Source organism: Pan troglodytes, chromosome 14 (assembly GCF_028858775.2).
Source record: "Pan troglodytes isolate AG18354 chromosome 14, NHGRI_mPanTro3-v2.0_pri, whole genome shotgun sequence".
Taxonomy (NCBI): Eukaryota; Metazoa; Chordata; class Mammalia; order Primates; family Hominidae; genus Pan; species Pan troglodytes.
Genome location: NC_072412.2, coordinates 62,632,514 through 62,644,705, shown reverse-complemented (window position 1 = coordinate 62,644,705; position 12,192 = coordinate 62,632,514). Strand labels below are relative to the sequence as shown.

At 49.8% G+C, this 12,192-nt stretch overlaps 1 protein-coding gene across 1 annotated transcript; it reads right to left on the bottom strand.

Annotated features, from left to right (window-relative positions):
* LOC129136752 (proline-rich protein 20E) lies at positions 1-2,644 on the bottom strand. Its single transcript, XM_054665027.2, has 2 exons — positions 2,580-2,644; positions 1-1,561 (listed from the first exon to the last, which is right to left on the bottom strand). The coding sequence occupies exons 1-2, from the start codon at positions 2,629-2,631 to the stop codon at positions 948-950; spliced, it is 666 nt and encodes a 221-aa protein (XP_054521002.1). The 5' UTR covers positions 2,632-2,644; the 3' UTR covers positions 1-947.
* Positions 2,645-12,192: the final 9,548 nt, after the last annotated feature.

Here is a 12,192-nt window from a genome sequence, read left to right as displayed (position 1 = left end):
GATGTAAAAAGTTATCTGCATTTTATTTGGACGTTTACAAAGGAGTGAAAACCAGCCAATAAGAGGCTACTTAATAAAATACAAAATACAAAAATTCATAATACAACATTTATCAAACTCTGAAAAGATGGGAACTAACTCAACTTAAACATCTATGAGAAACTTACAGCAAACATCTTGGTTAATGGTGAAACATTTATAATATTCCCATTAAAGCCAGGAGGAAGCCAAGGACACTGCCGTCAAATTACTGATTCCTCATTTAGCGGTTCCAGTGAGTCATGCACTCTCCTTGTTTCCGTTAACCTCCCCCCCCCCACCCCGACACCTTTTGTCTGATTCATCAAATGTCCTTTGATCCACTTTTTCCTCAATCTGTTTGAAATTGTACCTTCTATTCCAATTCATTTAGTGGTTCCCAAAGGGTACCCACGTTGAGACTTAAAAATGTGTCAGTCTAGAGTTTTATCGCTCTTATATTCAGCCAGTCTATCGTCTCCAGGCACTAGACAAGAACTTTAGTAACTTCTAGCTCCTTCTGAATTTTCGCATGCCCCACATGTCTATATGAGTGTCTTCTGGAATTTTAATTCTAGGTCATCAATCCTTTTTCCAGAATCGTACTCCTCTGGACTTAAGAATACAGTTTCCTAATTTCCATGCTTACGGATCCTTGTTGCATCCCACTTCCTCCCGGTTGTCCGGTTTGGCTCTTTCTTGGCTGAAACACGTGACGTGTACTTTCACTGTACATGACAGTTCCATTCCAATCGCCTTGTACACAAAGGGGGTTTGGCAGCTTGCATATTGCAAGTTGCGTACTCTAAGTTCAGGGGAAGCTCAGGCTTCAGGTCCAGTCCGGGGAGGAGTGGAGCAGAAGTGGGGCTGGGGGGAACGTCCAGGTGGAAGAAAGGGAGGCTGGGAACAACGTGGGTGGCGGATAGTGGTCAATATGCAATGTCGGTGAGGAACACTGGGACCCCTTGCACATAGGTGCCGTGGGGGGTTTGAATGACTTGTAAAACAGCTGAGTCACCCAGAGCCCTAAACCCGATGCAGGGATAGAGGGTCAACGCGGGTTGCCAGTCAACAGCCTGAGGCCCAGGAGCAGTGGGCGGCTCCTGAAACCCCAGCTCAGGTTGCGCCACGTCGGGGCCAGGGCCTTCCTGCACAGTTCCAGGCAGAGGACCTGTTTCAGAAAGAGAGAAGGCTGCGGTCTCCGTGATTTCCGGTTCCCCCTGGTGGCCTGGCTCTCCATGGTGGTCCAGTGGGATGTGCACGTCCGGTCCCATCACGCCTTCTGCCCCCTGTCTCTGGCCAGCGTCCCCGCGGGGCCCAGCCCTTCTGCCACGGCCTCGCCCTGGCCGCCGGCTTCCTCCCCGGCGCCGGCCTCTCTCTGCAGGACGGGGTGACTCTGGGCGAGCTGGGGGCTGCCATCTGAAGGGTTTCACGTAAGCGATGGGTTTTGCGGGTTGGGCTGGCTGTGCGGGCCCATCTGCTTCCACGGAGTCTTCAGGGTCCGCAACACAGCAGCCTGGCTCTGGAGGAGGCCCACCTGAGGCTAAAAGAGAAGCAGAGCGTGAGCAGAGAGAGATAGAAGGAATTTTACCCATCAAGCAGTTATAGGATACTTTTAAAAATAAATACTCAGAGAAAAGAGGGATTTTTGAAGTTAAAATTGTCAGAGAAGAAACAAAACTCTCCATGGAAATTGGAGAATGAAGTTGAGAAGATCTCCCACAGAACAAAGCAAAAACCTAAAATGATGGAAAGAAGGAGGAAATATAAGAGAATTAGAGGTATGTTGTGGCTGAGACATTTCACCACAAAATTTCAGAGTGCTGAGGAAAAAGAGAAGATTCTAAAAGATTGTAGGGAGCGGGAGACAGAGAAAGGAAAAGTCACATGGAAAGGGCTAGGATTCCACATGTCTCAAAAATCAGACATCTCAAAAGCAGCAGTTCAGTCTAGAACATAACAGAAAATGTCTTCGAAATTTCAAGGGAAATGAATTTCCCACCTAAAGTGTCCTGTCCAACCAAAGTTTCACTAAAGAATCTGGGAGGGGAGAAGGAAGATGTTTCAGACCAGCAAGATGTTAAAGAATTTGCTTTCAGTGGATGCTTTATTGTTATGCATCTGTCAAACTAGACAAGATTAAAAGATTTAGGACACTCAGCGTAGGAAGGGAAATGTTTTGGAGAACAACGTGGCAACAGCCGTAAAATTCCAACTCCTCCGGGAAAGAACAAGGTGGAAGTACCGGTTTATCATAGATCAAGACGTAGCGTGAGGACTCGCTCTGCTACGGAGAAACAGTAATACAAAACGAAACAGAAGGAAACAGCGACAACAACAGCAAATCTCAGATTTGGGAAATGGGATTACAGTTCGAAAGAGGGAAGGGAATTTGCCAGAGGATGTGGAACCTGGGAGCTGACTTCCAACAACCAGCCCAGGTTGAGGCAGGCTAGGAGAAGGTGAAACAGAGAATGCTCGATTGAGTTTGAATTCAAACAATTGGGGAAGAACTGGGGAACAAACGAAATCAAAAAGAGAGTGGCAGGCGTTTGATGTACCTTGATTAGGGGCCATGGAGCGAAGTCGCTTCGAAGGCCTTGGTTCCTCCATGAGCAATCGGCGGGAGGGGCTGGGGAGAAAAACAAGAGAGCAAGAACGGATTTAGGAAGACAGAGGTGACAAGGCAGGGGGATGGCCGTGGCCTTTCTAGGGGAATGAGGATTCTGTCCCCAGCTGCACCCACCCAAGATCTGTCCACCCCTCCGGGACTCCCAGACACACACCTGATCTTCTCACAGCTGGCTCCGGAGATCTGAAAATTAGGAGACTCTTCGACGAAGAGAGGCCCGAGGAGTCGGAGGTGTCCACAGGTTCACCGCTGTAGCTCTGAGGTAGTCCACCCGCAGCCAGGGAGTCTGGAGGGAGCACGCAGCAGGTTCTGGCTCCGAGCCCAGCAGAAAGCCGACTGCTGGAGGCCGAGCGCGGTCCCTCTTATATGGCAGCAAGGCAGTGGCGTAAGGGACAGGCGTCGTCAGAGGGGGGCCGGCTGGGGCGGGCCTGGCTGGGCTTGCGAGGCGCATTGGGCCAGTCCCCTGCCAGTCAAATGGGGCCCTTCTGAGATGCCGCCATTTCTAGACGCCCGTGGTTGATTGATTAATCTAATCATCGAGGGACAAAATGCATAATGGCCTTTGAGTGTCAGCACAATGGGGTGTGGTGCCCGGAAAGCGGCTGATAGGAAGATGCGATTAGCTTAGATCTGAGCACGGTGAAGGAAAGCATCCAAAGGGGGGATATCTGGGCTGAAATCCGGAACATAAAATTTGAAATTAGTCAACCTGAACCGGGTTGGGAGAGGCAGGGAGAAAGGAAAGGGAGTGAAGAGGGTGTGCTGAGGCCCGGACTGGAAGGGAGCCCGGCACATTCTGGGAATGGACCGGAGGCCAAGTCCAGGCCCAGAGGTGGTGCGAGGTGGAGGCAGGGTCCGCGCAGGAGCTGGTCTTGTTCCAAGGCAGCGGAAAACCGTGGAACGGTGTCCGGCAGCGGGTTAACATTTCAGAAACGACCAGCCTGGCTGTGAAGGAGCGCCAACCCAGGGTCCGCAGAATTAAGTCAGGAGAGGCAAGAAGGCTATTGCAGCCCTCGGGGTTGGGCGCAGGGTGCTGTTAGACTGAGACTGAGGGAGGTAGAGGAGGAGAAAGTTCCCTGGTGGGAGAGAAATTTCCCAGAGAAAGCCAGACCCAGTGTGGACAGCCCTTGAGGAAGAGACTGCGGCCTTGGTAGCCCGCCCGTTCATTCAGGCAGAGGTGGACCGAGAACCTGCTCTGAATGGGAAGTTGCGGAGCTTGGCTTGCGCACATCTGCCTGAAGGGGCTTTTGAACTGCCAAGTGAGGATGTCGAGTGGCCTTTTGTAAAAAGAGTCGAGCTCAGCGCGATGGCGACGGGGCTGGAGATGCGTGTGAGACCCACACCACTGGCTTTTATTGCTGTGGCTGCACACACGGGTGGAGGAAGACAGCGGGAAACACAGCAGGACACTGGAGGGGAATCCGGCAGTGGGTTATTTGGTTGGTTTGCATCCTTGTTTTTTTTTTTTTTTTTACAGAGACGGGTTGTCGCTCTGTAGCCCAGGCTGGAGTGCAGCGGTGCCATCTCGGCTCGCTGCGGCTACTTGGGGGGCTGAGATAGGAGAATCAGTTCAGGTGATTCTCCTGTCTCGGCCTCCGGAGTAGCTGGACTACAGGTGAGCGCCACCACATCGGGACAATTTTCGGATTTTTTGGAGAGACGAGGTTTCGCTATGTGCCCAGGCTTGTTTGGAAGACCTGAGCTCAAGCCGTCCTTCCCGCTCCACCTCCCGAGTAGCTGGGACCCCAGGCGCAAGCCACCATGCCGGGCCAATTATTTTTTTGGGTTGTATATGTTGTTGAAGTGAGGTTTTGCTATGTTTTCACCTCACATACCTTTTCTGTCCCAAGACCCCATCCAGGGTACCACCTTACAATTCGTCACGGTTCCCCTTGGCTGCGACGGTTTCTCACACTTGCCTTGTTTTTGATGAACTTGACACTTGGAATACTGATCACATATATTGTGGGATGTCCCCTCCTGAAGTTCGTGTGATGTATTCCTTGTGATCTGACTGGAATTATATGTTTTTGTAAGGAAGATTGCAGCGGGAAAGCGCCATTCCCATCCCATCCTGTCTAGAGTACACACCATCAAGCCGGCTTATCACTGCTGCTATTAGTCCTGGTCACCTGGCTGGGGCAGTGTTGATTAGGTTTCTCCACCATAAAGTGATTTTCCCACCTCTTTCTCTACTGTACTTTTTGGAAGTCGCTACCTGTGGCCTATACTTAAATAAAAGGGAAGTTTTGCTTTATCTCCGTGCAGGGGAATAGCTACCGAAATTCTGTGGAGTTCTCCTGTGTGGAGGATTTTCCCATTCTCCCCCACATGGTTGTTTATTTAGTCACTTATTTATATCCGTATGGACTTATGGACACCTATTGTATGCTTTGGTTTACACTCCAGTACTTCAGGGGATGAATTATTTAATAATTGAACTAATTATTTTGTCAGATATTTTACTCAACTATTTAATTATTAATTATTTAGTTAATTACTTTGTTACTGAATGTCGCCAGCTTTGGCCACCGGGAGCTCCTTTAGTTGGCTTCCGTGTCCCTTTGTCAACCTCCCATCGCTGTGGCTTTTGGTTTTGTTTGGTTTTGGGCGGCTCCTTTCTCCCTGGCACCACAGGATGCTCCATGCTTATTTGCATATTCTCATCCTTATTGGGATTTCGTGCGCTCACTGACCAAACCCATAGATTCTTCTGTGAAGTTTCTCTTCAAAACGTTTATCTTTCTTATTGGGATAACTTCTCTCTCTCTCTTTTCCATTTTGAGACAAAGTTTTGCTCCCGTCACCCAGGCTAGAGTGCAATAGCATGATCTCGGATCACTGCAATGGCGCAATCTGGGCTCACTGCAACCTCCACCTCCTGGGTTCAAAGGATTCTCCCGCCTCAGCCTCCTGAGCAGCTGGGACTACAGTGGCCCACCACCATGCCTGGCTAATTTTTCTATTTTTATGAGGGCGAGACATGAGAATCGCTTCCATCCCGGGGATGGAGTTCTCAGTGAGCCGAAGCCACCGCGCTCCAGCGTGGGTGAAAGAGTGAGAGTCTGTTTCAAAATAAATAAATAAATAAATAAATGAATAAATAAACCCGGAGGAATTACCAAGGGGTCTTGGTGCCTGCCTGCAGTCTGAGCTACTTGGCAACCTGATGTTGGAGGATCACCTGAGCTGAGGAGGTGCAGGCTGCAGTGAGCTGTGATTGCACCACTGCACTCCAGCCTGGATGACTGAATGAGACCCTGTCTTACTCCACGTACACATGTTTAGTGAAGCATTCTGGTGGTAGAAGTGTCCTGGAAGTAGCGTATCAGCAGACCGCCACCTGCGGAATGTAAAACCTGTGCCTCTTTCCAGACAGATATACAGCAGGAAGAGAGTGGCACATGTGCGTGGGATGACTGCAAGGGGGCTTTCTGGCTTATGGATGACAGACCCCAATGGCAAGCCAAGAAGCAGCTCCCACTGCACAGTGCTCATTGTGATCCATGCCATGCTTCAATACGAAGTCGCCTGTTCCTAGTTTGGAGACGCACGGACTCCACAGAGGCTCTGCTCCTGACCACACCTGTGTTGCCTGCCTGGACCTTATAGTCACTTCAGCAGGACCCCTGGCACATGGCACGCCAGGTGTTTGTAAAAGCGAGCCACAAACGATGCTCTTAATGTGTACGTTTGTTGGTGTAGACTTGTGTGACTATGGGGAGAGATGCGATATGAATGGAGAACAGAGACTGGAGCCATTTTTCTACCTTCCTTTCTGCTTTTAGTAAACACATTTTATATTTGCGATTTGTGAAAGTTTAGTGAAAGAACTGTTGTATAAAATAAGTCCGAAGAGAAAGGTTTATTTAGAAGGATTGAATACACAAGAGAAAAATCTTTGATGTAAAAAGTTATCTGCATTTTATTTGGACGTTTACAAAGGAGTGAAAACCAGCCAATAAGAGGCTACTTAATAAAATACAAAATACAAAAATTCATAATACAACATTTATCAAACTCTGAAAAGATGGGAACTAACTCAACTTAAACATCTATGAGAAACTTACAGCAAACATCTTGGTTAATGGTGAAACATTTATAATATTCCCATTAAAGCCAGGAGGAAGCCAAGGACACTGCCGTCAAATTACTGATTCCTCATTTAGCGGTTCCAGTGAGTCATGCACTCTCCTTGTTTCCGTTAACCTCCCCCCCCCCACCCCGACACCTTTTGTCTGATTCATCAAATGTCCTTTGATCCACTTTTTCCTCAATCTGTTTGAAATTGTACCTTCTATTCCAATTCATTTAGTGGTTCCCAAAGGGTACCCACGTTGAGACTTAAAAATGTGTCAGTCTAGAGTTTTATCGCTCTTATATTCAGCCAGTCTATCGTCTCCAGGCACTAGACAAGAACTTTAGTAACTTCTAGCTCCTTCTGAATTTTCGCATGCCCCACATGTCTATATGAGTGTCTTCTGGAATTTTAATTCTAGGTCATCAATCCTTTTTCCAGAATCGTACTCCTCTGGACTTAAGAATACAGTTTCCTAATTTCCATGCTTACGGATCCTTGTTGCATCCCACTTCCTCCCGGTTGTCCGGTTTGGCTCTTTCTTGGCTGAAACACGTGACGTGTACTTTCACTGTACATGACAGTTCCATTCCAATCGCCTTGTACACAAAGGGGGTTTGGCAGCTTGCATATTGCAAGTTGCGTACTCTAAGTTCAGGGGAAGCTCAGGCTTCAGGTCCAGTCCGGGGAGGAGTGGAGCAGAAGTGGGGCTGGGGGGAACGTCCAGGTGGAAGAAAGGGAGGCTGGGAACAACGTGGGTGGCGGATAGTGGTCAATATGCAATGTCGGTGAGGAACACTGGGACCCCTTGCACATAGGTGCCGTGGGGGGTTTGAATGACTTGTAAAACAGCTGAGTCACCCAGAGCCCTAAACCCGATGCAGGGATAGAGGGTCAACGCGGGTTGCCAGTCAACAGCCTGAGGCCCAGGAGCAGTGGGCGGCTCCTGAAACCCCAGCTCAGGTTGCGCCACGTCGGGGCCAGGGCCTTCCTGCACAGTTCCAGGCAGAGGACCTGTTTCAGAAAGAGAGAAGGCTGCGGTCTCCGTGATTTCCGGTTCCCCCTGGTGGCCTGGCTCTCCATGGTGGTCCAGTGGGATGTGCACGTCCGGTCCCATCACGCCTTCTGCCCCCTGTCTCTGGCCAGCGTCCCCGCGGGGCCCAGCCCTTCTGCCACGGCCTCGCCCTGGCCGCCGGCTTCCTCCCCGGCGCCGGCCTCTCTCTGCAGGACGGGGTGACTCTGGGCGAGCTGGGGGCTGCCATCTGAAGGGTTTCACGTAAGCGATGGGTTTTGCGGGTTGGGCTGGCTGTGCGGGCCCATCTGCTTCCACGGAGTCTTCAGGGTCCGTAACACAGCAGCCTGGCTCTGGAAGAGGCCCACCTGAGGCTAAAAGAGAAGCAGAGCGTGAGCAGAGAGAGATAGAAGGAATTTTACCCATCAAGCAGTTATAGGATACTTTTAAAAATAAATACTCAGAGAAAAGAGGGATTTTTGAAGTTAAAATTGTCAGAGAAGAAACAAAACTCTCCATGGAAATTGGAGAATGAAGTTGAGAAGATCTCCCACAGAACAAAGCAAAAATCTAAAATGATGGAAAGAAGGAGGAAATATAAGAGAATTAGAGGTATGTTGTGGCTGAGACATTTCACCACAAAATTTCAGAGTGCTGAGGAAAAAGAGAAGATTCTAAAAGATTGTAGGGAGCGGGAGACAGAGAAAGGAAAAGTCACATGGAAAGGGCTAGGATTCCACATGTCTCAAAAATCAGACATCTCAAAAGCAGCAGTTCAGTCTAGAACATAACAGAAAATGTCTTCGAAATTTCAAGGGAAATGAATTTCCCACCTAAAGTGTCCTGTCCAACCAAAGTTTCACTAAAGAATCTGGGAGGGGAGAAGGAAGATGTTTCAGACCAGCAAGATGTTAAAGAATTTGCTTTCAGTGGATGCTTTATTGTTATGCATCTGTCAAACTAGACAAGATTAAAAGATTTAGGACACTCAGCGTAGGAAGGGAAATGTTTTGGAGAACAACGTGGCAACAGCCGTAAAATTCCAACTCCTCCGGGAAAGAACAAGGTGGAAGTACCGGTTTATCATAGATCAAGACGTAGCGTGAGGACTCGCTCTGCTACGGAGAAACAGTAATACAAAACGAAACAGAAGGAAACAGCGACAACAACAGCAAATCTCAGATTTGGGAAATGGGATTACAGTTCGAAAGAGGGAAGGGAATTTGCCAGAGGATGTGGAACCTGGGAGCTGACTTCCAACAACCAGCCCAGGTTGAGGCAGGCTAGGAGAAGGTGAAACAGAGAATGCTCGATTGAGTTTGAATTCAAACAATTGGGGAAGAACTGGGGAACAAACGAAATCAAAAAGAGAGTGGCAGGCGTTTGATGTACCTTGATTAGGGGCCATGGAGCGAAGTCGCTTCGAAGGCCTTGGTTCCTCCATGAGCAATCGGCGGGAGGGGCTGGGGAGAAAAACAAGAGAGCAAGAACGGATTTAGGAAGACAGAGGTGACAAGGCAGGGGGATGGCCGTGGCCTTTCTAGGGGAATGAGGATTCTGTCCCCAGCTGCACCCACCCAAGATCTGTCCACCCCTCCGGGACTCCCAGACACACACCTGATCTTCCCACAGCTGGCTCCGGAGATCTGAAAATTAGGAGACTCTTCGACGAAGAGAGGCCCGAGGAGTCGGAGGTGTCCACAGGTTCACCGCTGTAGCTCTGAGGTAGCCCACCCGCAGCCAGGGAGTCTGGAGGGAGCACGCAGCAGGTTCTGGCTCCGAGCCCAGCAGAAAGCCGACTGCTGGAGGCCGAGCGCGGTCCCTCTTATATGGCAGCAAGGCAGTCGCGTAAGGGACAGGCGTCGTCAGAGGGGGGCCGGCTGGGGCGGGCCTGGCTGGGCTTGCGAGGCGCATTGGGCCAGTCCCCTGCCAGTCAAATGGGGCCCTTCTGAGATGCCGCCATTTCTAGACGCCCGTGGTTGATTGATTAATCTAATCATCGAGGGACAAAATGCATAATGGCCTTTGAGTGTCAGCACAATGGGGTGTGGTGCCCGGAAAGCGGCTGATAGGAAGATGCGATTAGCTTAGATCTGAGCACGGTGAAGGAAAGCATCCAAAGGGGGGATATCTGGGCTGAAATCCGGAACATAAAATTTGAAATTAGTCAACCTGAACCGGGTTGGGAGAGGCAGGGAGAAAGGAAAGGGAGTGAAGAGGGTGTGCTGAGGCCCGGACTGGAAGGGAGCCCGGCACATTCTGGGAATGGACCGGAGGCCAAGTCCAGGCCCAGAGGTGGTGCGAGGTGGAGGCAGGGTCCGCGCAGGAGCTGGTCTTGTTCCAAGGCAGCGGAAAACCGTGGAACGGTGTCCGGCAGCGGGTTAACATTTCAGAAACGACCAGCCTGGCTGTGAAGGAGCGCCAACCCAGGGTCCGCAGAATTAAGTCAGGAGAGGCAAGAAGGCTATTGCAGCCCTCGGGGTTGGGCGCAGGGTGCTGTTAGACTGAGACTGAGGGAGGTAGAGGAGGAGAAAGTTCCCTGGTGGGAGAGAAATTTCCCAGAGAAAGCCAGACCCAGTGTGGACAGCCCTTGAGGAAGAGACTGCGGCCTTGGTAGCCCGCCCGTTCATTCAGGCAGAGGTGGACCGAGAACCTGCTCTGAATGGGAAGTTGCGGAGCTTGGCTTGCGCACATCTGCCTGAAGGGGCTTTTGAACTGCCAAGTGAGGATGTCGAGTGGCCTTTTGTAAAAAGAGTCGAGCTCAGCGCGATGGCGACGGGGCTGGAGATGCGTGTGAGACCCACACCACTGGCTTTTATTGCTGTGGCTGCACACACGGGTGGAGGAAGACAGCGGGAAACACAGCAGGACACTGGAGGGGAATCCGGCAGTGGGTTATTTGGTTGGTTTGCATCCTTGTTTTTTTTTTTTTTTTTACAGAGACGGGTTGTCGCTCTGTAGCCCAGGCTGGAGTGCAGCGGTGCCATCTCGGCTCGCTGCGGCTACTTGGGGGGCTGAGATAGGAGAATCAGTTCAGGTGATTCTCCTGTCTCGGCCTCCGGAGTAGCTGGACTACAGGTGAGCGCCACCACATCGGGACAATTTTCGGATTTTTTGGAGAGACGAGGTTTCGCTATGTGCCCAGGCTTGTTTGGAAGACCTGAGCTCAAGCCGTCCTTCCCGCTCCACCTCCCGAGTAGCTGGGACCCCAGGCGCAAGCCACCATGCCGGGCCAATTATTTTTTTGGGTTGTATATGTTGTTGAAGTGAGGTTTTGCTATGTTTTCACCTCACATACCTTTTCTGTCCCAAGACCCCATCCAGGGTACCACCTTACAATTCGTCACGGTTCCCCTTGGCTGCGACGGTTTCTCACACTTGCCTTGTTTTTGATGAACTTGACACTTGGAATACTGATCACATATATTGTGGGATGTCCCCTCCTGAAGTTCGTGTGATGTATTCCTTGTGATCTGACTGGCATTATATGTTTTTGTAAGGAAGATTGCAGCGGGAAAGCGCCATTCCCATCCCATCCTGTCTAGAGTACACACCATCAAGCCGGCTTATCACTGCTGCTATTAGTCCTGGTCACCTGGCTGGGGCAGTGTTGATTAGGTTTCTCCACCATAAAGTGATTTTCCCACCTCTTTCTCTACTGTACTTTTTGGAAGTCGCTACCTGTGGCCTATACTTAAATAAAAGGGAAGTTTTGCTTTATCTCCGTGCAGGGGAATAGCTACCGAAATTCTGTGGAGTTCTCCTGTGTGGAGGATTTTCCCATTCTCCCCCACATGGTTGTTTATTTAGTCACTTATTTATATCCGTATGGACTTATGGACACCTATTGTATGCTTTGGTTTACACTCCAGTACTTCAGGGGATGAATTATTTAATAATTGAACTAATTATTTTGTCAGATATTTTACTCAACTATTTAATTATTAATTATTTAGTTAATTACTTTGTTACTGAATGTCGCCAGCTTTGGCCACCGGGAGCTCCTTTAGTTGGCTTCCGTGTCCCTTTGTCAACCTCCCATCGCTGTGGCTTTTGGTTTTGTTTGGTTTTGGGCGGCTCCTTTCTCCCTGGCACCACAGGATGCTCCATGCTTATTTGCATATTCTCATCCTTATTGGGATTTCGTGCGCTCACTGACCAAACCCATAGATTCTTCTGTGAAGTTTCTCTTCAAAACGTTTATCTTTCTTATTGGGATAACTTCTCTCTCTCTCTTTTCCATTTTGAGACAAAGTTTTGCTCCCGTCACCCAGGCTAGAGTGCAATAGCATGATCTCGGATCACTGCAATGGCGCAATCTGGGCTCACTGCAACCTCCACCTCCTGGGTTCAAAGGATTCTCCCGCCTCAGCCTCCTGAGCAGCTGGGACTACAGTGGCCCACCACCATGCCTGGCTAATTTTTCTATTTTTATGAGGGCGAGACATGAGA

Excerpts from the sequence above, each read along its gene's own strand:
- LOC129136752 (XM_054665027.2), bottom strand. The coding sequence starts at position 2,631 with ATGGAGGAACCAAGGCCTTCGAAGCGACTTCGCTCCATGGCCCCTAAT. Across the intron at positions 1,562-2,579 it reads CTCCATGGCCCCTAATCAAG|CCTCAGGTGGGCCTCCTCCA; the intron begins GTACATCAAACG and ends CTTCTCTTTTAG.